Below are 25,650 nucleotides of genomic sequence, written 5' to 3'. Positions count from 1 at the left end.
GAGACTGGGGACTGACTTTCACACGAACTCTGGTGCCCCATATTTGGCCATGTCCCCTTGATGGGGAGGTCCAATGGCACTCAGAGGAAGGATATCAGACTACCAAGAGGAGACTTGATACCCTAGCATCATATTCAGGGGGAGGACGTCCCCCTCAGTCACAGTCATAGGGAAGGGGCATGGGGTGAAAGCGGGAGGGAGGGAGGAATAGGAGGATGCATGGGATGGAATAGCAAATGAGATGTAATATGAACTGTTTTATTTTTCAATAAAAAAAGTGTAAAAAAAAAAATAAACTAGTGAGACATCTCATCATCCCCATGTCTAGTTTTTTTAATAAAACCAAATCATACAGAGGAAAGTGAATTGATAGAAAGAAAATAATAAAAGTCTTATGCGGTTATCAAGAAGGGAAAGGAGAAGAGCCAATGGGATGGCTCAGCAGGTGAAGAAGCCTGCCGCCAAGGCTAATGACCTAACTCTATTCCTGGGACCCACAGAATGGAAGAAGAGAACTGACTCCACATACAAGCTGCGGCATGCACACGCACATGTGCACATGCGTGTGCACACACACACACAAATTACTAAATATGCCATTTTAATTTTTTTAATTAAGAAGATTCACTTTCAGAGCTGCTACTGGTGAAGGAGATATAAAAATAACCCATCCTTCCACTACAAAACTGCAGACTAGGCCAAACGTGGCGGCACACGCCTTTAATCCCAGCACTCGTGAGGCAGAGGCAATCAGATTGATATCAAGGCCAGCCTGGCCTACAAAGGAAGTCCAGGACGGCCAGGGCTACACAGAGAAACCCTGTCTCAAAAAAAAAAAAAACAAAACAAAACAAACAAACAAATAAACAAAAAACAAAAACCTGCAGACTAAACTTGTCAGAGGGCCCTAGACAGCAACAGCCACTTGAAGGCCAAAGTGGTATCACTACATCAACTAGCTATGCCTCTGCAAAGGCTAGAGGTCAGCCTGAAAGCAGGACTGGAGAGCTGGTGCTGGCAGTGGAGGCGCACTAAGGCTGCTCAGGCAACATGCCAGTCTGTCTCATCCCCTCCTTGCCCCTGCTATAGGAAACGCAAGCCAGGAAGTACCAGCATGCTGAGAGGATGCCATTTCCTTCGCGGACTTTGTTCTCTAAAGTTCTCTTCCGAAGAGGAGAAAAGCGCTAGGTGGGCTGCTGAGGTGACTACGAAGAAGCCAGGAGTTCAGGAATGGCTTGTCCTAACCACCAATTCCTGGACTCTAGGTGCTCCCTGGGAAATCACGCCACCCCTTTTGGTGCTTCACCCATCTTCAGGTTGGTTCCCACGTAAGCCTCTTTCTTAACAAGCGTACCAGTCAGAAGGACCACAGCCAGGCTCATTTGGATTCCAGACTCTTCATCCCACTCAGTCTGACCTTGGCTGCCAAAAGCCCATCCTCACTCATCCTCACCCCTCCTCTTCCTTCTCTCTCTGCTTTCCTTAGCTGGCCTATGACCTATGGCCTATGGCCTATGACCCAGGCCCAGATGGAACCAAACACTTCCTCTTTTCCTTCTCCATAACCGGCGGGGCGCCTGCAGGATCATCACAAAACAGGTGGTTCCCCACGTGCTGAACACAAGAGCAGACTTCTCAGTGTTAAAGGGACTCTCAGACACACCTGCCCAAGCCCCCTGGCATCGACTTATGTCCTTACTGCTGGACAGGGGACTTTGAGAAGCCCCTAGAATGACACCCACCATCTTCTGAATGCTACAGAGCTGGACTAGAGTGGAGGAAGGCAGTAGAGGGCAGATGGGGGGTGACTATGCAGTGTCCACGGTGGCCTGCAATGGTCACTCCATTTGGAGGTTTTGAACACATGGTGGTGTCCCTGGGTTCTATGTGCCTTTCTGCCTAGAGAGTGCTGCATGGTCTCAGCAGTGCTCTGGGAGCCAAAGGGGGACCTGTAGTGACAGCTACAGTAGAACTGTGCAGACAATGGAGACAGCCCAAGAAGCCCACAGAGGGCCCCAGCCCATGAGGCTCCTGTGTTAGGAAGACAGAGACCAGCTCCATCACCCACTATCAGTCACATCTGTCTACATGCCCACTTCCCCTAAGGAGTGCCAATCACCCAACAGGTACTCAACAGACCTTGGATTCCACCCCCCCAAGAGGGGACAACAAAGGAGGGAGGTTACAGGAAAGAAGGCAGGTGACAGAACAGATGGAAACTTTTACCACAAAACAAAACATTAGATTAGACAATTAAGTGGGGTCTGGAAGAAAAGCAGGCTGAAGGAATCCAGATGCAACTGAGGGCTGACAGGAGCTCAGAGCAGCCGTGTCCACCCGTGTGACCATGGCAGGGCCCTCCTGGGCTCTGCATACTCACCCTGCCTGCTCTCTGCCACCCTCCTCCATGCCGGTCCAGCTCTTCCAGAACATACAGTGAGTAGGTACCATTCTAGAAGCTTCCTTTGTTCCAGTAGCAGGAGCTATGAAATCTCTACTGAGCCTATGACCTTCTGGAAAAAGTCCCAAATCCTCTTCACCCCTTACACACAATCCTAGCAGCTAAGATGAAAATCAAGTGACAGGAGCCAGCAAGATGGCTCGACAAGGAAAGCATCTGCCATGAAGTCTGATGGCCTATGTCCTACAACTTGCCCTCTGGCCCCCACATGCACACCACAGTGCTAACATGCACATAACAAATGAATTAATCAAATATATATATAGTTTTGTTTTTTCAAGACAGGGTTTCTCTGTGTAGCCTTGGCTGTCCTGGATTCACTTTGTAGACTAGGCTGGCCTCTAACTCACATCAATCCGCCTGCCTCTGCCTCTCAAGTGCTGGGATTAAAGGTGTGCGCCACCATGTCCACCTCAAAAAAATATTTTTAAAGATTTATTTATTTTTATGTATATGAGTGCTCTATCTGCCTGTACACCTGCAGGCCAGAAGAGGACATCAGATCCCAGTAGAGATGGTTGTGAGCCACCATGTGGTTGCTGGGAATTGAACTCAGGACTTCTGGAAGAGCAGACACTGCTCTTAACCGCTGAGCGGTCTCTCCAGTCCCAAAACATATTTTTTAATCCCAGAACTCGGGGAAGCAGAGGCAGGCAGATCTCTGTGAGTTCAAGGCCAGCCTGGTCTATAAAGTGAGTCCAGGTCAGCCAGTACTATTACACAGAGAAACATTGTCTCAAAAAACAAAAACAAAAAAACCAAAAAATTAAAGTCAAGGACAAAATGCAGTTCAAAGTGACACCACACAATAGTGTGGTGGATTAAGGATTGAAGGCTACTGAGTTCAAGGTCAGCCTGAGTTACATCATGAGACCTTGTCTCAAAAAAGTTAAATAAATAAAAGACACTGTCTAGAGTGAATCACAGTCACTGATGGTTCTGAACACAGACAAATGTCAAGGTCCGCGTTTGATTTTTTTTTTTTTTTTTTTTTTTTTTTCTTTTAAATAACCCTCAGCAGGGATGCAGGATGCTAGTGGGGCTAGCAAGGTCATGGGAGAGACTAGAGCCTCTGTGAATCTAACAAAGAAGGACAATACCAGCAGGTCACATGAATGGAAGAAAATTCCAGTGTTGCTCTGATCCCATGGGACCTTGCAGGAACTAGGACAGCTGGGGTGGGGGCAACACCTCCCTCTATAAGCCTTCTATACATCTGAGCACCGTGTCCCACCTATCCACCAAGCAACCTCTCAACCAGGCCAGTCTCTCCTGAGCAGGTCCTGGCCCCAGCCTCCTGTCCTCTCTTTACCACTCTGAAGAGCCCCTGGTCCTGCCTAGCCACAGCCTCTTTCCTACTCCAACCCTGGAATGCAGCTTACCTCCTGGGAACCACCTTCTCCACTCACCAATAAAGACATTTTGACACCACTGTACAGGGACAATGATGGGTCAGGCCACACCTAAGCCAGGGCTGCTCAATGATACAGCCCTATGGCCCCACTTCCTCCTCTATTTAAACCTAAAGCCCATTTCCGGTTACCAGAAAATGGACCTGGAACCACTGGATGCCTGGATGCCTAATCTGCTCCTTTTCCTAAGACAGCCACAGGGATAAAACTCTTGTCTGCGCTTGTCTCAAAGACGGGAGGGGCTGTGCTCTCAAAATTATTAGCTCTCAGTGTGTTCTGTGCCAAGGGTTTTGGCCAAGTGCAGCAAGCATTGAGCCTGGCCTACCCACCATCTATTCTTTATTTTGGGGGGGAGGGGAGACAGGGGGCAGGGAGGACTCAAGTATGGACTGTTTTGTTTGTTTTGACACAGGATCTCACTCTTTATCCCCAACTGGCCTCTGGTCTCAAATGTATGCCCATCCTTCCACTTTGGCCCCCTCGAGGGCTGATTTTCACGTAGAGGCCTCTCTGCCTACTCCTACCGTCAACACTCGCCCATGAGGTCCTACTGACTTACATGGCAATATGCTGCTTTCACATGACGCCAGATGACAGAGACTGTGGCCCACAAGGCCTTAAAGGCTTACCACTTTGCCCTTCCCAGAACAGCGTGCCCCTCTGCTCGGCCAAGTGACTCTCTTCTAAAGAATCTGCTCTGCTGGGGATGGAGGTGTCCATGTGAAGCTCTGCATGGGAAGGGTGGGTGCTAAAGAGACTGGGAAGGGTGACATCTGAGTGCTACTCAGGTGAAAAGAGAGGAATGTGATGTGTGATTGAGAGGGGAGAGTGCTCTGCACCCTGGTGAGGTAACACAGGGCAAAGTCAGGTCTCTCTATTGAAACCCCACACCATCTCCAGTGCTGGGTCCCCATCTAATGAAGTAACAAGAGAAGGAATTTATCTCTGCCTAATTAGACTTTGACTAAATTGAGCCTTGTATTTGTCTATAGTTATTAGACTTTTATAATTTAATACTTATTACTATCACAGAATCAGAATCTGCCACAAATACATAGCTAGGTGTACACACATGCATCCAAGCATATTTATTTTGCAAAGGGACATGGGTTTTGCTAACAAAATTTCATAAGGTACGTAATAAAAATTAGGAACACAAAGCACTAGGTTGGTGACAGACCATGGTGATGGCTTCAAGGGCAGTTTCAGACCTTTACTAACAAAGACTCAAGAACAAGAATCACAAGGTGGGCCTCAAGACTTCCTGTCATGACACTGCTGTTATGAATGGCTGTGTGGGGCAGGATTTGGCCATCTTTGAACCACAGGTCTCCCCCACAGTCTGCAACACTCAACAGATGCTCGAGTGCACAAGGTGAATAGAAATAAAGCAACTTCTGCCTCAGCCCCAGGTCATCATGGGTACCTTTGCTGAAGTCCTTGGGGTCCAGCGACAGACTGTAGCCAGGCAGCGTCTCCAAAAGGAGCTTGTAACAGGCCCTCCAGCCAGGTTCTGCGATGCTTGGGGCCACGCACTGCATGGCAGCCACTCGCTTGAAGAATGCTGACTTGCGGTGGAAGCCAATCAGCTCGTAGAGTTCAGACAGGATGCTGTAGCGCTGGATTTTCTCCTCTTCAGAAAGCTGGAACAGAGAGGGAGAGCAAGAAGTTTTTGAAGAAACCTCCAAAGGAAAACCAGGAATGCACCCGGAACCTCTTCCCATACAGGAGAAGAGAGAGGGCCTGGACACTGTGACGCAACAATCCTGAGGCTCTGGGGGAACCCCTGTGAACACCCCAAGACCTTTCACGAGTGTTGACTCCAAGCACATCCAGTTTTTTGCTAAGAAGTCCAGATTCTCTGGCAGAGGGGGTCAGCACACAACACATGAGACACCCTTCGCAGAAAGGAACAAGAATCCATCATGACAGGAGGACTGGGGAGGGACTTTGCTCAGCCTCTTAGAACATAACATGTACAGCCACATGACTAGAAGATGTTGACCATACCACCTAACTTAGACTTGAGACTTCCCGGCTTATAGCATATTTCTTTCAGGCAAGGCCTAGCGGATCCTCCCAATGGTAATGGGGCAGTAATCACTCGGGCAGACAAGCACCCACTACAGTCTTGCGCTCCAGAACTTGACCTACTCCGCTGTAGACAATCTGTGGTACAGCAGTTTCAACTCCATGCTTCCAGAAAGCTTTAAGGTAAGCAACTCAAAATAGCTCTGGGAAGTCCCTGAAACTGACCAGATTCACGAGGCCCCTCCCTGCCAGAATAAACACCCTCAGATGAGACACGCTGCAAAGAAGACTCAACCAGCCCTGCTGCCTGGAAGAGATTTAAACCAACTGCGTCACTTGGAAAGCACTCTCCAACCTACTAAGCTAAAAGCAGGCTGTGCAGGGCTGCAGGTTCCCAGCTTTTGTGAGCTGCTACCATGCTGGGGTGGGCCTTGCTGATGCTGCTGCCTTTGAGTCATTTCTGCTCCTGAAAGTAACCCCTCAGCCATATTCCTGTAAGTTACCTCCAATAAAACTCACTCATTCACCAAGTTGGACTTCGGTGGTATCTGGTCTTTTGACAGTTTCCTATTGTAGGTGAGTAGATGTATGTTGTGTCTACCCAGAAAAAGTTTTGGCACACAACACAGGGAGATCTGAAGCTCTGACAGGCACTGAGAAACCCCGAAAGTCACACAGGTCAGGGCTCTATTAATTGTCCATTGCTCATTTCACTGTGACTGTGGGGAGAAAAACTACCTAATCTGCACTGCTCTCTTGGGAAGTGGTTCCCATTTAGCCACGGCCCTGACAATGAGTCTCTAGATATTTCTGTGCTAACAAAGCCCTGCTGCCCAGCCCTCTGTAACCCCTCTTCCTGATATCCCAGACCTCAGAGTCTTGCCCAGATACCTTTTTTTTTTTAACTTGTTCACTTTACATCCTGATTGTAGCCCCCTCTCTTGTCACCTCCCGATCCCACCTTCCCTCCCTCATGCCCTCGCCCTCCCTAATCTAGTCCTCAGAAAGGGGAGCACTCCCCCCACTAACCTCTGACCTCAGCCTATCAAGTCCCATTCCTCTCACACACACACACTGATCACTTTCCCCTGGCAGGACGACCTTGCCAAGCCACAGAGGGAGAGGACACAGGTAGTACAGCTGAGATTTGCCTGGGTACTTAGTACACAACCCAGAACGTACACCAAAGGGTTTCCTCTGCCTTCCTTCCCTCAGCTATCCACTCTCCCGCCACACACCAGCATCCTCGAATCACAGCTCAGAGGCATCACGCTGCAGCAGACTGAATATCCGTGGTCCTCGGCCCTCTGAGAGATGAGCAGCTCAGAAGTCTTTATGACTGGAACCGAGGCCCTTATAGATGAGGCCTGCCACGGGAGACAAGGCACCTGTACACCCGCCACGCCCCTCACCAGATCCCAGACCCCAGAGCTATCTGCTTTTGCTCTCCCCGTCAGGTCTGCAGTTATTTTGCTGTAGTGGCCTGGTGGACCAGAGACGGCCATGTGTGCGCTGCTCAAGAGCCCTGCAGCACACAAAACACATCCCAGATGCCTTGCAGTCAGCCCAGGTCTCCGTGGCAGTCCCAACCACACCCACCCAGAGAAAGCAAGGCCGTCCCCATGTTTCTTCACTCACTGGCACCAAGTACACTCATGGGGAGACCCCAGGGAATGCAGGAAGCAAAGGTCCCCTCCTTGGGGCCTGAGCACTCACAATAGGCAGATCCCCAGCTTAAAGCCCACAGGGAAGACTCCAGTAAGCAGGAAAGCAAAGAAACAAAATAAGTATTGTGTAAATGATCAATATTTCAGACAAGGGTTTGAAAGTACTGGGCGAATGCAGAGGTTCTGGGGTACAAGGTTCCCCAGCTACACACATCTCCTAGAAGCTATCCTAATGATATGTTCTCAGAAATAATCTCTAGCCGCCCACGGCCCCCCTCCGCCCCCAGAGTCATACAGAGCTTCACCCCTGCCCTGGGACAGCCACACCCTCCTGGAGTGGCAGCATCACTTCCCCATCCCAGGGATGTCACACAAGGACCACACTGCATCATGCTCTCCCGGGTGTTCAATGTTAGGGGCTTGTGGCTTTGCCATTCTGCTGGGGCTACTTTGCGTTCCCCTGACAACCAGGCACCGAGCACCCTTCCCTGTGATTACTAGCCAAGCTTGCATCCCTTTTTGCGAGGTACTTGTTCAAAGATTCTGGCAGGTTTTTTTTTTTTTTTTTAATTAGATCATTCGTCTTGCTGTGGAACTGGGCTCGTTCTTCAGGTTCCAGACCTCAGTCCTTAGTCACCCATGTCTGGAGAATGTTTTCTCCCGGTTTGATGCCAATGTGTTTTCTTTTTGAGAGAATGCCCCGAGACGCAGGCACAGTTCGTGTGACAGAGCTCACGTTATCAATTCTTTTTCTGTTGGCTAGTGTTCCCTGTGCCCTTAGTCTGAGAAACCTTAGGTCTCTAGAAGCGATCAGGCCTATGATACATGGACCCTCAAACCTGCACAGGATACAGCCTTGCGCCAGTGTCGGCCATGGCAGGAGACAAGGAGGACGGTAAAGGGGAGGCAAGCATATTGACTGTTTCCATCTTGTTCTGGGAGACCCCTAGACCCTCACCTGGACATCTTACATGCTAAACATGACAACAGATGCTGGTAATGGTGGCCTCAGCTGGGTCCCTTATGGCCAAATACAAGTGACAGCTAATAGAGGGCCCAAACCCTTTGCCCTGGTCCTCCATGGTTACCATGGGACCTGTCACAGATAGAAGGCTGTAACGGGCTAGTAATCTAGCCTTTCTACCACATGGATGCGACATGACAGCAAATGAGGAACATTTCCCACAGGTGAAACTGAAATTACCTCGGACCCTAGAGAAGCTCCCTTGTGAAGAAAGCCTGGGCATAACTGTTTCCCAGCACCATGCTGCCCCTGGCTGGGAAGCTTCCTGTTAACGCACGTCACAGAACTGAGGATCTGAGGGAGGGCAAAAATGGTCCCAGGCAAAATGGGATGCAATCGAGTCCCCACACTTATTCCTGACCTTTCATTCTGTGAGGGGTATTAATCAGCACATCTTTGTTCTAATTTTTCAGCAGGCTGCAGTAGTCACGACCTCTGAGTCCAGGGCCCAGATGTTTATGCAAATTGCCGGCAGAAGCATCTCGAAGACACTGAGATGAGAGCCTTAGTCATAGGCGGGTCATCCTGCTATCAGCTCACCACTCTATTTCTGACAGGGAAGGAGGCTGAGACCCACTCTGCTCTAACAGCAGGAGGAAAGCAGGGGTAGTGTTGGACTGTTCTGGCAAGGCAGGTTAGATAGCGGCAGCACAGTGTGGCCAGGAGGTCCGAGCCACAGTCCATCGTCGCCAGTTCTGCCAATTAGCCTCTCGGAGAAAGGGAAGACTGTCTACTTTTTTGGTGGTCGGAAAGACTAAGTGAAATACTGTGAACATTTAGGAAAGGCCTAAAGCCCTCAGTGGGTGTTCAAAACACTGGGGAACCCAACTGTCAACAAAGACAACTACAAGGTTTTGGGTTCTTTTTTTAATTGTGTGTGTGTGTCTGTGTGTGTCTGTGTGTGTATACGCACATTCACACATACCCATGAATACAGGTGCCCATGGAGCCCAGAAGAAAGCATAAGATCCTAAGACCCTCCAGAATTGGAATCACAGAAGGTCATAACACACCAGACATGGTAGCTGGGAGCTGAACTCTCACCCTATGCGAGAGCAGCAAGTGCTCCTATGCTCCTAACATCTAAGCCATCTCTCCAGCCCCTGTGGACAAAGACTTTTAAGATCACTGGTTATAACTAGATGAGTCAGTCAGAAATGCTAAGGAAAACACCTTGGTCTCCATCAACCTTCAGAACCACAGGCACAGACCAAGGCAAAATGGGAAGGAGCTGTGGAATAGCCTAGAAGGCACTTGATACTGACATGGACAAGGCAGGAAGGACGCAGCTAGTCCTGACACTCTCCAATATATAAGACACAGACACACTCTGTTCTCTGCACAACAGCTGCAGCTATCATACAGGAAGATTAGATATTCAATATATGCTGTGTGCACAGTGGCGCTCGCACACACATAGGCCCAGCGCGGTGCCCGAAGGCTGGAGCAGAAAGTCATTTGAGTCACAGGGTCAGAGACCAACGTGGGCAGCATGACCAGATGCCCCCTGAAAAACACTTAATTTAGTTTAGAAAATTAAGTTTTCATTTATATACATTTAAAAATAAAAGGCTAAGACCAACCACTTTTCAAATTCTGCCTGTTTCACAAAGCATTCTTTACTGGACTGAAGTCATTATGAATCTTCTTTTTAAAGTTACAGCTCCAAATAGAAAAGAACCATGAAAGGACACCGAAAATTAAGAAAGGGGTGAAGTCAGAAAATGGGAAGACAATCTACTGTCTACCATAATGACACTGGAAATTCCTAGAAGACCTAGCCTGCCTAACCCAGGCACTGAGATAAAATGGTAAGTGACCAAAGCAAAATACAAACACAAGTAAAAGAAAACCAAAAGCTAAAAATAAAACTGAAAATCATAATAGTAAGTCGGGGGAGGCGGCTACGAAATGGTTTTCTGGGGCTGAGACTGCTGCCCCTGGGTGGAGCTCTTGGCCTGGTGTGTGTGTGTGTGTGTGTGTGTGTGTGTGTGTGTGTGTGTGTGAGAGTGTGAGAGAGAGAGAGAGAGAGAGAGAGACAGAGAGACAGAGAGACAGAGAGAGACAGAGAGAGAGAGAGACAGAGAGAGAGAGACAGAGAAAGAGAATTCTACCTAGCCTTCAATCTCAGTGCTGGGAAGGGGAGGGAGGGAGGGATAGAGGGAAGGAGAAAAGGAAGGGAAAAGGAGAAAAGAAAGATTGGGGGAGGGAGGAAGAGAAGACAAAGACTAGGGTTGATTTTTTTTGGCTCTTCAGTACATTCTAGATTCACAGAGTGAAAGGCATTATTGTTTGTTTTGCTCTTTAGGGAGGTTGGGGTGGCTGAGACAGAGACAGGGTCTTGTTATGTAGCCTAGGCTAGTCTGGACCTCACTGTGGAGCCAGATTGGCCCTGAACTCTCCGCCCTCCTGCCCACACAGCCTGCGGGTTGCTGTGGTTAAAGGCAGGTTTGGCTGTAAGGGTTACAATGGCTAAACTCCCCAAATTCAGTTACAGAGTCAATGATATCTGTGCCCAAATCCTCGCTGGCTTCTTCGAAAACACCGACAGACTAATTCTAAACTTCACATGGAAATGCAAGAGACCCAGAACAGCCAGAAAAAAATCTCAAAAAAGACAAACTTCCAACACAAAAAGAAATTACCATAAAAAGTCAAGCATGGTGGCCCATGCTTGTAACCCCGGCACCTATGAGGCTACAGCACAAGGATTGCCCACAGCCTGAGGCTAGCCTGGCCTACATAGCAAGTACCAGGCCAGCCTGGGCTATATAGAAACATCCTGTCAAAAACAAATGGTAGAGCTTTTGGCTCAGTGATTTCTCCTGAACCACACACCAAAAGCATATGCAGTGAGTTAAGACACAGGGAAACTGGAGTTGATCAAAAGCAGAAATGCACGGCCTTGAAAGACATCAGGAATGGGCAACAGCAGTGGTGGTGGACACTCAGGAGTCTCAGCCACCTGGAGGATGAAGTGTGAAGACAACTTTAGCCCAGGAGTTTAAGGCCAGCCTGAGCAATGGAGTAAGCGTGTTGTCTCTCAAAAGAAAAATGAAAACGGGAAAATGCAGCACATTCCTGCAGAGCAGCACCCTGACAAGGAAGCACCGTCCTGACCACACTAAGAGCTCCTACCCCGTACAACAAAATGAGGAGTTGGCGAAGGATGTACGTACAGTCTGGATGGTACAGGTTGTGTTCGGTGTGCATGCAACTCTGAGCCCAATCCCTGGCTCCAGAAATAGATAAAAACAAAAACAAAAACTGGAAAGGACTGTAATAGAAACATGGGAATGGCCAGTAAGCACAGGAGAAGGCATTCAATGGCATTGGGCCTGAGGGAAACGCAGATGGAAACCAGAGGCAGACATCACCCCCATCCCACAGAGGGAGCTGTAGCCAAGAGACGCATCTGGACAGGAGGCGAGAAAGAGGTGGGAGGAAAGGAGTCCTCAGATCCTGCTGGTAGCAGTCTACCGCAGCGTGACAGTGCCTCAAAAAGCTACAGCGTGATCTATGGCCCAAGTGTATGTCCACAAAACCTGCACTTGAATGCTCACGGTATCGGTTTTTTTTGTTTGTTTGTTTGTTTGTTTGTTTGTTTGTTTGTTTTTTCCCCAACAGTTAGAAATGCTCTGCCGTCCACTGGAGCATGAAAGGAAAAGCCAAACCTGTAGGCACAGTGGCCAGTATCTGGCCACAGAAAGGAACCAGGTACAGACTTCCAGTATGACAGGGGCAAACTTGCAAACACATGCTAGGCAAGCAAGTAGGACGAGGGCAGGCACCATCCTCCAAGCGTTGGCCGCCTCTGCTCTAGCAAAGTTCCAGAAGCCTTGAAGCTCTCCCAGATAAAAAACCAAGTCTGCTGTGCATAACAAATATGGGGACAAAAAAAATCCCTCCTCACAGGAGGGCCTTGAAGTGTTAAATGCAGAAAGGCTGGAAAGCTCTTCTTAGGGTGCCTTGTGTCTCTACCAGTGGTCGCCTCTGTCATTGCTCCAGGCGGTGCCAACGCTTGCTTGCTCGCTCGAGAGAGCAGCAGGATGAATCATGCGTCAGAGATTAATAAGTGTCTGGTCTCTGACAAGCACTGTGCCTGCACAGTGACGAGAGAGATGAATAAGCCCCTGTGCCTCCTTCAGAGTCTGTGTGTATTACCAAACTCTCCTATTGAAAACACAATGTTAGCAGTCAGCTCAGCTTTAACCTCCTCAGGTGAACACGCTGGATCCTCTAGGAGAGCGACACTCTCTGTTTCTGCGTTCGTTTACAATCTGCCTTGTTTTAAAAAAGAATCTAAAATCGTTTTTTAAACACACACGATTTAAGAGCAGTAACAACCAAAAGATTAAAAAAAAAAAAAAAAAAATCAAGGTGAAAGCCGGGCATGGTGGCACACGCCTTTAATCCCAGCAGAGGCAGGTGGATGTCTGTGAGTTCGAGGCCAGCCTGGCCTACAAAGTGAGTCCAAGAGAGCCAAGGCTACACAGAGAAACCTTGTCTCAAAAAACAAAAACAAGAAGAAAAAAAAAAATCAAGATGAAGAGAAAATGAGATTATAGCTAAGTGAAACCAAAGGAAGGTCTGGTCAGAGAAGCGCCTGCCATGAGGTAGATGTAATCATTAGAGGTGTTTGTGGATTCGCACCAAGGTTCCTAACTTCTAAAGCAGAGAGGGAAACACAAGATCTCTAAGCCTCTGAGACCACAGTGACTTGCACATCCCTAAAGAGTGGCGCACGCCTTTAATCCCAGCACTCGGGAGGCAGAGGCAGGCGGATCGCTGTGAGTTCGAGGCCAGCCTGGTCTACAAAGTGAGTCCAGGATGGCCAAGGCTACACAGAGAAACCCTGTCTCGAAAAACCAAAAAAAAAAAAAAAAAAAAGAGGAATTCTCAGGTGTCCTTCACAGCCACCTGCAGGGCACAGAGGTCTCTAGCTTTTCATCTGATACTAATTACTTCCTTCTTTTACCAATTCTGGCTATAGTGGAGATCTGAAACAAAGCTCAATAGCCAGTGCTGAGCTGGAGGGCTGGAGAGACAGCTCGGTGGTTCTAAGCACACTGTCTGCTCTTCCAGAGGTCCTGAGTTCAACTCCCAGGAACCGCTTGGTGGCTCACAGCCATCTATACTGGGGTCTGATGCTCTCTCCTGGTGTACAGGTGTACATGCAGACAGGGCACTCATATAAATAAAATAAATAAATAAAATCTTTAAAAAAAAAATAGCCAGTGCCTTGTCCAAGGTAGGGTGGAGCACGGCTGGCCCCCAAGACCTGGTTATCTCTGCAGCCCTGCCTCTCGGCCCGGAGAGACTGGCTGCTCTGACTATCCTCACAGACTTCCGCTCTCCTGAGGGCTCCTGGGCAAGTTACATGCCAGAATCTTGTTAGACCAGAAATTTCTCAGTTCTCTCTCTCCTTTTTCCTCTCTAGTCTTTCCTCCATACGGATTCAATGGTTCCCTTGGAAGAGCAGACCTGTCACAGCATTACCACAGCCCCAGTCTCACCTGTCACAGCATTACCTCAGCCCCAGTCTCATACCTCCTCCTGGCTATGACAGCCTTCCCCACTCTCCCACCCACCTGACTTTAAGCTCAAACAGACAGAAGTACTCGGGATGCAATCATTCCAGTGCCTACCAGCTGTTTCCTTAGCAACAGCTTCATTAAGGAAACCCATCAAAAAAGAAATGCAAAGAGGCCGCTCTTGCATCTGAACAGAGTAGCCTGCATAAAATCTGAATGGCTTTGGAAAGAAAATTAACCAGAGACAAAGAGGTTGAAAGTCTCCTCAAAAGCCTCATAAAGGAAAATGGTATTAAAGGGCACCCAAATCATCTCAGAACTTTACGATGTGAAGAGGTCAAGGAGGACACCTCTGTGAGACCCTCAGACGCTGCTCTGGTTTTCCAGACCCTTCCTTACTAGCACTTTCCCTTATGGCCGCGTTTTTTGGTTCAAAACAAAAAAGTATCCAGTTCCTTGTGCGTTGGGGGGGGGGGGGGTGCGGGCGAGGGAGGGGGAGGACCATAGGATGGTTGGGCTTTGGTAGCACAGCGAGGAGGGTTTAAATAACAATAGGGGGCTTTGTGAGATGGGGGCTGGGCCTCCTTGTCAGTTTCCCCGTCTTTAAAGCGGGCTGCAAGCAGTGAGGGAGCTGTCTCCACTCTGCTGGTACCTAGATAGCACCAGCTAGAGCAGCTGCAAGCCCTGCAAGCCAGCTGCTTGGGCAACAGCCATCGCAGCCTGTGCATCCTCCTTCGCTGCGCCTTTTTCTATGTGGCAGCACTGCTTATGTTCCTGGCATGCATGCCTCCCGAGCAGCCCCCAGAAGGCATCCAGGGGGAGCGTGTTCTTTTTTTTTTTCTGTAGAAATGACTCACATGGAAATTGTTTGCCTCCAAGTCTATCAACTGGTTCCCCCGCTATTCCTCAGCTCGGCCAGCATGGATCACGACTGTCTGCAGCTCACTAGACTTCAAGAGCAGGCAGGCAAGCAGGCAGCCAGCCAGCCAGCCAGCCAGCCACGCTACACCTAGCCTGCCTCTTGCCACACCAAGAGGGAAGGAAAAAGACAGGAAGGGTGCATGAGCACAGCTCCCAGAGACCCCTCACCTCTAAGCCATCATCTCATTTGGTGCCTGTAATACTGTTCCTTTTTCTAAGCTCCCTCTGTGGATATAGCCGGCTACACTTAGACCACAGAATCTCAACCAACAGAGAGGTTCATACTTCAGAAAGTCTCTGAATGGATGCCAGTGAGGCCTGCAGACTCCTGACCACTCTGGTGTACCCGGCCGGTGTGTAGCACTAAGTATGCATTGCTGCAGCATTTGCAACTTACAAGGAGTAAGGAAGGCCTCTGGCTTCCCACAGACAACAAGCTAGTCACACACAGAGGTAATGACGACTAAACTTGGGTCTTGGGGCTGAAGTCCCAGCCCCTCTGTTGGGACTCTGTTATACCAAGCCTGTCATTTGTCTGTGAAACCTTCATGGCCAGCACACAGACCTGTACACAGTCAGCAATTTGCTGCCATTTGGGAGTGCCAGATAATTACCACAAACTACTCACCTAAACCAGCCAACACGTGCAGGCCACCCTGTGCCTGCACACGGGAGAAGGGATTCGGCGTCTGTTTTGTAGAGCATCACTGAAGCCCAATGTATTATTCACCAGTCCTGAAGTCCATGCAGAGGTCTTTTTGGGGGAGGGGTTGTTTTGTTTTGTTTTGGCTTTGTTTTTGTTTTTGTTTTTTCAAGACAGGGCTTCTCTGCATAGTCTTTGACTGTCCTGGAACTCACTCTGTAGACCAAACTGGCCTTGAATTCAGAGATTCCCCTGCCTCTGCCTCCCGCGTGCTAGGATTAAAGGCGTGCGCCACCAGCTAATGCAGGGACTCTTAAGGGCAGATGGACTTGCACTAGTCACATCACCATTCCTTCCAAAATGTCTACCATTTGCCAAAGTCACTCATTGCCATCGGCTCCACAATGGAACACGCTGGATTAAGAACCAAAAGCTTGTTCTACGTCAGAAAAACTACAAGCCCTTCCTCTGACTGTGATTATACGATCCCGCCAGAACTCATTATTTTGCTGCCTTCTCAACCGGCAGACAAACATCAGGATGAGTCAACTACAGCAAAGGGCCTTCCTCTTTGAGCAGAATACTAAAGGCTGGCAACCGCCCTATGCCGCAGGGCCATATTTGCCACGGAGCACTGCTGCCCTCTAGTGTTTGCCTGAGGCAGAGCAATGCAATAGCAGAGGTGTGCCAAACTAACATGCTCAGCTGTGCAAACAGTTCTGCGTTCAAGTCCAAACACCCTACCTTTAATCTACAAATGATGACTTCTGTAACTGCAGAAAGGGAGGGCCCGCAGGTCTACAAAGGCAAAGCAGGGCTTGGATGGCTGGCAACCACCCCGCCCTCCAGCACTAACTAAGCCCACCAGATCTTCTTGGAGCCTCTTCTGTGTTTCAAAGCTGTCTCCTAAAACCCCTAGGCCTGATGACAACAGCACTAGCCCACTGCAGACCCGTGGAGAGACACAGGGCTGTCTCATCTAAACCCAGCCTCCTCGCTACAACAAATGTATAGGCTTCCATGAACCCTTTCCAGTCTATCTGACGAGCCCACCACTCCTCCCTTGGAAGCATGGCTTATGTCAGGGCTCTACCCTCTTGCCCTAGAAGTACCATTGGCCTGTGTGTTAACCTCACTGTCCCCTGGCAAACATATCAGCTTGGCCCCTGCTGGCCCTCCATGATCCATGCCAGTGAGGTACTAGCACCCCACCTCTGCTCTTCAGCAACTTTGGCGGTCTCTTGCCCTCAGTCATAGGTCCATTCCCTGTGAGGCAGGCATTGGCGGGTCTTAACTGCCCAGCATCTCTGCCAATGCACGTTTCACTAAGTTTATGTATGCCTGGCATTGGGGCATCCTACCCTCCAGTCCTCTACAGGGACTATAGGCTTAGTATTCCTAAACACCATAGCTTCGGGGACTGGCGAGATGGCTCATCAGGCAAAGGGGCTTGTCACTAATCCTGACAACTCAGGATTAGATCCCCTCTGAGGTATATCACTCATATGCTGTTCAACACCTGCCTACCTGATGAAGCTGCCATTCAGTGACGGCAGAGTGGCTCCTTCTCTCCAGGTCTACCCTAATAGGGTGTCTACGGGCCAGCTGATGCTTGCTGGAGCTCTGTCTCCCTTGACTTGCCTATAGATCAGTTCCACCTGACTACACACAGCTAACAGCCTCCCTAGCCTCCAGGCTGGGCAGCGACGCTGTGACTCTGCCACCAGATGCTTTCATGGCTGTCTTGTTAAATAGCTTCTCACAGGCTGGGGCTGCCACTCCAAGGAAGAATGCTAGCCTGGCACACACAGGGGGCCCTGGGTTCGATCCTCAGCATGCTCTTCAGGCTCAGATTTTAACCATTTGTGAGGTACCTGCTGTGTGACAGGAGCTGTACAAGCCTCAGGCTCTGTACACCAAACAGCTCAGCATTACAGATGGCAAATATGTCACTACTGACAAAGGCAAGAGCTATAAAGCATGCCAAGGTTGCAGAGCTGGAAGAAGCCAATGTTATTATTCCAAATAAAAATCAGGAGAATAGGGGGGGCTAGAGAGATGGCTCAGGAGTTAAGAGTACTGACTGCTCTTCCAGAGGACCCAGGTTCAATTCCCAGCACCCACATGACAGCTCACAACTGTCTAAAGCTCCTGTTCCAAGGATCCAAAATACCAATGCATGTAAAATAAAATTTTAAAATAAATAAATAAATAACCTTTTTTTTAAATCGGGAGAAGATGGTGAATTTTGAGTTTTAAAACTACAGTGAAGAAGCTGGGCATACAAAGACTCACATGCACTTGGTTCTTGGGATGTGATGCCTTCGTTTTTATTATACCACACAAGCTCCAAGCTGGGTCACACGGGTGACACATTCCAGGAGACCTGAACCACCTGCCACAGAGGCGGGCACACACTCACCTGCCGGAGGTTGATGTACACAGCATTCTGAAGAAACTCCGAAGCTTCCATGCCACGCTTCTGTATAGCCAGGACACGCACGGCCTTGACACAAGCTTCTAGCTCGATCACTCCAGCATTCTTATACTGTAGGTATAAAGAGAACACCCCTGTCAGCAAGCAGCAAGGACAGCAGATGTCCCCAACAGCACTTCCCATACACAAGGTCCCCGGTGCCCTTGGGGGGTGGGGTGGGGGGAGCTACTTCTGAGAGTCTGTCTTAATAGGTACAAGTTGGAATAAGCCTTTGGCCATCTAAGTGTGTTTGCGTTGATTAAAATCATACAACCGTGATGCGTGTTCCAGGGGCAGACAGACTGCGGGTTCCTCGAGACCAGAAATGATTAGCATTTAGAGAAGCCTGGGTTTGGGGATTTTGGTTTTTGAGTGAGGGATGCTCAGCCCATATTACGAATGGATGCTTTGACATTTTTCTTACTTAAATGCTGTTCTCACACCTGCGGCTTGAATGCAGCTGTTGGGAATTTGTTGCCTTTTGCAGAAGACATCCGGAATGTCTGTGTTCAGGGCCACTGATCTCATCTCAGAACCACCTATACCAACCCGCGGGCACCGGAACAGAACAGGGCCTCCTCTTCATCAAGACTAAAGTGACTAAGGACGTCTCCTTTAGGACAGGGAGATGGTTCAGCACCATGGACAGTCCTCATTGTCCACTCTCCGCCTAGCTGACCGTAGCAAGCAGCAACCCACACACAATGGGACTGGGCAGCAAAATGCAGCAATATAGTGTTCTGGCTCAGGAGCACCTTAGGAATTATTCTCAAGCTATAGGTCTAAGAAAAACAGATCTGAAAAGCATGAATGAGACAGAGGACTCGAGTGATGACAGATGTGCACTCATGGCTGTGTGGACACAGGGACCACATAAGCTCAGTTCTCTGCTCTCCCAAACTACTACCCTACTGCCCATGCACTGACGATGATGATGATGATGGCGGCCAACATACTTGCATGTGACACTAACGGAGACAAGTGACCTCAGCCTATTTTCTTGTGCCTAAAGAAAAATGTAAGGTTGCAGGCTGTCTGAGGTTCCAACTCATCTCTCCTAATACCACAGACCATCCTGAGACCATCAGGAGTCCGGGAAGACGCCATTCACAGAGGCCCGTCTGCAGATGATGCCTCTTAATGAATACTGAATGAAAGCCAAGCACTGGATCAAGCATGGCTCAGGCTCTTCGGGGGAGGAGGTGAGAGAGGAGAGAAAAGTAGAAAGGGCTCAGCGAAGCACAGGAATAAAAATATTACTCAAGGAGAGCAAGGCACGGATTTCCTCCTTCCGTCTGCTTGCCATGCATATGAGGAGCTGGCTCTGCCCAGATGCCATGCAGAATACTGAGCCCAGAAAGAGGAGGCAATAACCACTGCTTTATTGAGCAGTACTAATGAGCCTGCCACTGTGCTGGCCACTTATATATGTAAAAATCATTGGCCTTGATTAAGCACTCTATGCAGCAGAGAGATGAGAAAACGGTGATCTGAGGCTGCAGACCTGCACAGAGTCAGATGGCTAGAGAGAGCAGGGGGAGTTCTGTCTGCACTCTGCTGTCTGCTACCTACTCCGGATGGTGGGGACAAAGCCACCTAACTCCTTTGTTGTGCGCAGCAGACCACTCTTTACTCCAGAGGTGAGGTTCGGATGTTCAAGGACACAGGTGACACACTAGGTGGCCACTGAGGCATGGCTGGTGAGATGGCACTACCAGACGGTGAGCCACAAGTGTGCTCACAATGGCAAGAGGGTGGCTCTCAAGTGTGTGCAGTTGGAACCCTATTTCCCTAGGCCTACACCACCTTTCTACCCCTGCGTTAACAATTCCTTTTGATGTTCTTGGAGAGTATTTTCCTATAATAGACATGAAAGGGCTCTAATTTCATTTTTAAGCAGCTAGCTTTAAAATGAACAATAAAAAGTCAGTCTGGAGCCAGCAACGTAAAATGGCTCAGCAAGTAAAAACACTTGTCACAAAGACTGACAAACTTGGGTTCCTCAGTTCAATCCCAGGGACTGTAGGGCATGGAAGGGAGAAATCAATACCACAAGTTGGTACTCTAGCCTCCAGATGTGTGCGCGCACACGCACACACAAGCACTGAATAAACAAATGTATTTTTTAAAGCATACTACATTTCTATGCAACAGCTTAAGTAAATGGCATGGCAAGAAATTCCATATGTAAAATATGCCACGAGATATACAATAGTTTGGAATATAAAGACATATCAAGGGCCGGAGAGATGGCTTAGAGGTTAAGAGCACTGCCTGCTCTTCCAAAGGTCCTGAGTTCAATTCCCAGCAACCACATGGTGGCTCACAACCATCTGTAATGAGATCTGGTGCCCTCTTCTGGTGTGCAGGTGTACATGCAGGCAAGAACACTGGATACTTAATAAATAAATCAAATCTTTATAAAAAAAAAAAAAAAGAATCAAAACTGTTTGTATTCTATTCTGGGAAAAATAAATCATAGCACTATACAAAGGGGCCGTAAGTCCAGTATGGAAATTTAGAGGCCCTGGGACCTCATACAGAGGCAAGCAGTGCTGTGAGGACATCTTCTTCCCAAAATATGAAGCTTACCATGTAGTCCACAGTTTCACTTTGGACTAAGTAATGTATCTCAGAGTTACTGAAGAATAGTAACCCATCATCCCACGAGAAAGAAGGCTTTGCAAGGCAGGCTGGGTGGCACAGTGGTGGGTCACCAAGGCAGGCTGGGTGGCACAGTGGTGGGTCACCAGGGCAGGCTGGGTGGCACAGTGGTGGGGCACCAAGGCAGGCTGGGTGGCACAGTGGTGGGGCACCAAGGCAGGCTGGGTGGCACAGTGGTGGAGCACCAAGGCTGGCTGGGTGGCATAATGGTAGGGCATCTGGTGGGGTGCCCAGCATGAGCACAGCCCAGGGTTTGATCCCCATACGAGCAAACAAACAAACAAAAAAGACTTATACGACTAGTTACTAAATAACCCACAATAGATAAAGCATCACAGTGCTGGAGAAAGGAAAAAGGGAAGATCAGTAGGAAGAAGTAAGAAGCTTAAAATGTAGTCAGGTGTTGGGGGGGGCACTTGGGAGGCTGAGGCAGGCGGATCTCTGAATTGAAAGCCAGCCTCATCTACACAGCAAGTTCAAGGGCAGCCAGGGTTACTCAGAGAAACCCTGTCTCAAAAATAAATAAATAAATAAAAGTTTTAAAATGTATACCAAGCTAAGCAGATAAAACTTCAAGGCAAAAGAAAAAAGAGGGCAAGAAAGGCTTAAAATAAAACAGGAATTTGATAAATTATGGTAAAACAGATAGCTGGAGACTCAGTTACATCCATTGCATAAAGCAATAAATTACAGAGGTTAAATTTTTTTTTATTTTTGAGACAGAGTTTCTCTGTGTAGCCCTGGCTGTCCTGGACTAGCACTGTAGACCAGGCTGGCCTAGAACTCACAGAGATTCGAGATTAAAGGCTGGGATTAAAGATGTGTGCCACCATCACCTGGCTTACAGAGGTAATTTTATGAAGGAGGCAGAGGTAGGCTTCAAGGCCAGCCTGGTCTATATAGTGAGTACAAGCTAGCCAGAGATACACAGTGAGACCCTGTCTCCACCCTGCCTCATGCCCCAAAGGGGAGGAGGAATACACACACACACACACACACACACACACACACACACACACACACAATCATTTAAATAAATAATCTGGGTCTTTCTATGTCAGAGAGGGAATTAAGATACATTGCAGATAACCCCTGATCGCATTCATGTCCTATTCAGTGACTGACATCTACAAAACCAGCCTTTGGCACACCCACATGAGAGCCAGAGAACAGAATTTTTCTGTAGCAGTGTAAGTGGGGGGAAACTGTAAACATCAGTAGGCAATTCACAGTGATTCCAAGAGAGCCGCTAGGAGCTGCCATGACCAGTTCCCTCAGAACAGCTGTCTCATCTCACAAAACCTCACCACAGGAATCTTGGGAGAGTTTAGTGCCAAGGTGAGAGGACATCTGCCATCCATAAGGTACTGCCAGTTGAATATGGCAGACTTCAAAGCACATGTGGCTTGAGACAAACAAAATATACATCTCCCACAGGCCAAAAAAAAAAGTCAAGAAGTGGGGCTGGAGAGGTGGTGGTCCAGTAGTTAGCACATAGGCTGCCCCATGGAGGCTCATAACCATCTGTAACTCGAGTTGGGGGGGGGGGTCTGATGCCCCCTTCTGGTCACCATTGGTACTGCATGCACACATACCACACCCACCACCACCACCACCACTGCCCAATTTTTTTTAAATCTTTTTTTTTTTTTTTTAAGTCAAGAGTGATGGATAGCAAAGTTATCAGCCTAGAGAGGAGGGTGGAGAAAGCAGGGCTGTTTCTTGTTCTCTTCACATCACTCCTTTGTGTGGCTTGAGAATTCTTTTTCAAATTTTAGTAGCAATCTTTGAACTTTTAAAACAATATCAGGATTAGGCTAGAGCTCAATGTTAGAGCACTTGCCTAGGTTGTGAAGGGCCTAAGCTCAATCCCTATCGCCTCAAAATAAATAAGTCAAAAGTGGAAAAATGCTGCATCCATAGGATGGACTGAGCTGCAGGACATTCTAAGTCTTGACATGTGAGGTTTAAGAGGACAGAGGAAAGACACCATGCCAGAGGAGAAGCAGTAAAGTCTGCTCTCCGTTTTTATAAAATGACCACTGGCATTGTATGCTGGCTAGTTTTATGTCAACTTGACACAAGCTACAGTCATCTGAGAGGAGGGAATCTAGACTGGGGGGGGGGGGGCGGGGGAAACCTTCCATAAGACCAGGCTGCAGGCAAGCCTGTATGTAAGGTATTTTCTTAATTAGTGACTGATGAAGTTGGGCCCCGCCCATGGTGGGTGGTGCCACCCCTGGGCTGGTGGCCCTGGGTTCTATAAGAAAGCAGGCTGAGCAAGCCATGGGGAGCAAGCCAGTAAGCAGCACCCCTCCATGGCCTCGGCATCAGCTCGTGCCTCCAGGTTCCTGCCCTGTTTTGAGTTCCTATCCTGACTTCCTTCAGTGACAAACTGTGATATGGGAATATAAGTCAAATAAACCCTTTCCTCCCCAAATTGCTGCCAGTCGTGGTGTTTCATCAGAGCAACAGTAACCCTAACTAGGACACGTTGGTTTTCAGGAGTCCAGAAAGCCGAAGTAGAATTATCAACAGTAAATATACACTATTTATAATCAGAAAAATAAACATTTTAGGCATTTAGCACTATATACTAGAGAATAATACAATATTAACATAAAGAAGTAAAAAGAAAACGGGCTTATGAGACAGTTTCATGGTGGAAGGGGAGAACCACTTCCTCTGTGTCCCGTGACCTCCATATGTGCCTTATGGCACACACACTCACAAACGAATGCTATCCATAACACTGAGGTAGAATCTACACTGTATTTTTATTTCTAAGAAGCTGCAACACGACATAATGACAGCAGGGAACTTTCTCATTAGAAAGACACAAAGACACAAAAACTGCACAAAGCCATCATGTCACCTTGCTGTAATAGGAAATGGCCTCTTTGTATTTATCAATTATGTCCTCGGGGCTGAGGCAGTTCTTGGCCCGTCCAATCTCAGCACTGGTGTCAGGATTTATGCCATTGGTGGTGAGGGCACCTGCAGACAGAGAAAGAGAAAACAGTTATTTGCTTGTTCCTCTTTGTCCCTCATTTCTTTAAAGAGGAGTGAGTGTGCAGGAGCTAAGACCTAAGCGCATGCTGATGAAACCTAAACCCCATCCAAAGTCTTCCGATCATCCGCTGGCTGTAATGGTCTCGCCGTGGCAGCAGCATCGCATGCAGTGTTAACTAACTCCGATGGGCTTCCCTCCCTGTGAAGATTTTCCATTAAAGACCATGAAACGTATTACATAGAAGAACCATATGGACCAGGACCCAGGGACCACACTGGGGCCTCAAAGAAGGGAAAATGCATAGCCACTTCCTGAGCCGGATAGCAGCCAAGAAAATAACTTGAAAGTGCCAGCTGCCTCTCCATGGCTGTCATTTTCTATTTCTGGCCAACCCTTGCCACCAAGCTCACACAGGGAGGGGGCTGTGGAGGACTCCATCTTCAGAACAGAAGTAACTGCAGAGAGAAATCCAACTGGGAGACGTTAAGACAGAAGTCTTTGATGTCACAGAATACTCACAAACTACCTGCTTAAGCCTTGCTGGCTGAACTCCTAAGCCAAGTGTTTGTCTCACAGACAAGGGCATCTCCCGAAAACCCCCCTTCCCGGCTGGCAGCTCGGTGACTGTTTCTGACCGCACAGGGCCAGGATGAGCTCTGCACAGTGCCCCAGGCACCATTAGAGTGCATGTGGTAGCCAGGCTCTCTAACCCAGGCCGGTTGCCGCAACTGCATGCTTTCACTCTCTAGGTTTGTAAACCGGCTCGTGCGTGTTTTGGAACAAGACAGAAGAATGATGAGCAGCTAGGTATATGGAAAGATGGTTGAGAGATGGACAAGCGAAGCTAGGAGACGCTACAAAATGGAGAGAGGAAAAGGCATCTTATGCACAATCCTCTTCCGATAAAAACTTAGCAGAGAACTTTAGCAGAGAACCATGAGGAGGTAGGAGGAAAAAAGATACCTCAGATCCATCCTTTGTAAGAACGAGATTCAAATCCACCAGGGCCAGAGTCGAGGCTTGGGCACTGGCAGACCCAGGCATTGCCTGGGAGCAGAGTTCAAGAGGATGCATTCATGCCTGGGGGAAGCACACCTGCTGTTGAGCTAGGGGAAGCTAGCACCTGCAGGGGAGCACTGAGCTGGGTGCTCCAGCAGGTAGGACAAAGCCTAGAGGAGCCAGGGCTCTCCCAGCTCTCAAGGTGATGGAGTCACTGCCTCTAAAGCTGGGCCTGAGGCCTGGCCCTGACCACAGCGCTGTGTCTCCAGCTCTGTGTGTGCCTATCAATTTTATGTCACGTGTCATGCACAAATTAATATTTAATACATGACCAGGGGTCTTACTGAAGTGTTTTATTGGCACTAACAAAATTCCTGAGTCTTATTGAGTTGGAAACAAATGCATGGGGAAGGGGAAGGAGAGACTTTCATTGTTCACAGGGGGCCACGGCTCTTCTCTAACCCAAAAACACGATGGGGAAAGTCCCCAGACACTTTCCCTTTTGTAAGGAAGGCAGACATGAGTTGCCCGCTCCCTGAGTGGATGGCTTCATTTAGTACAGGGCCGGAGGGTCCATCTCACCATCTCATACGTAGTGACCACATCGTCTATAAGGAACCAGAGCCTAGCTCTGCAAAACATCCAGTGGACCAAGGTGATTTCCTTTCACCCAATAAATGAATAACAAGGTAAAAATACTCGCACACAGAAGACCTGATCTCTCCTGGCATCTACTGTTTTGACAGCCCACGCCTAACATGATTGTAAGCCAGTGAGACACAGTCCTCAGGACCCAAACCTCTAG

The 25,650-nt window shown here is 48.5% G+C and overlaps 1 protein-coding gene across 2 annotated transcripts in view; it reads right to left on the bottom strand.

Moving 5' to 3' along the window:
- Positions 1–25,650, bottom strand: part of Trappc9 (trafficking protein particle complex subunit 9) — a 456,412-nt gene that overhangs the window by 405,688 nt on the left and 25,074 nt on the right. For both annotated transcript variants that reach the window (XM_051159558.1, XM_051159557.1), the window contains 3 exons: positions 23,709–23,830; positions 18,116–18,241; positions 5,300–5,516 (listed from right to left, as the gene is read on the bottom strand). In XM_051159558.1, the coding sequence (XP_051015515.1) occupies positions 5,300–5,516; positions 18,116–18,241; positions 23,709–23,830 (465 nt within the window). The remainder of the gene's footprint in view (positions 1–5,299; positions 5,517–18,115; positions 18,242–23,708; positions 23,831–25,650) is intronic.

The sequence above is a fragment of the Acomys russatus genome, chromosome 17 (genome assembly GCF_903995435.1).
Source record: "Acomys russatus chromosome 17, mAcoRus1.1, whole genome shotgun sequence".
Lineage (NCBI taxonomy): Eukaryota > Metazoa > Chordata > Mammalia > Rodentia > Muridae > Acomys > Acomys russatus.
This window is presented reverse-complemented; position numbering and strand designations above follow the sequence as displayed.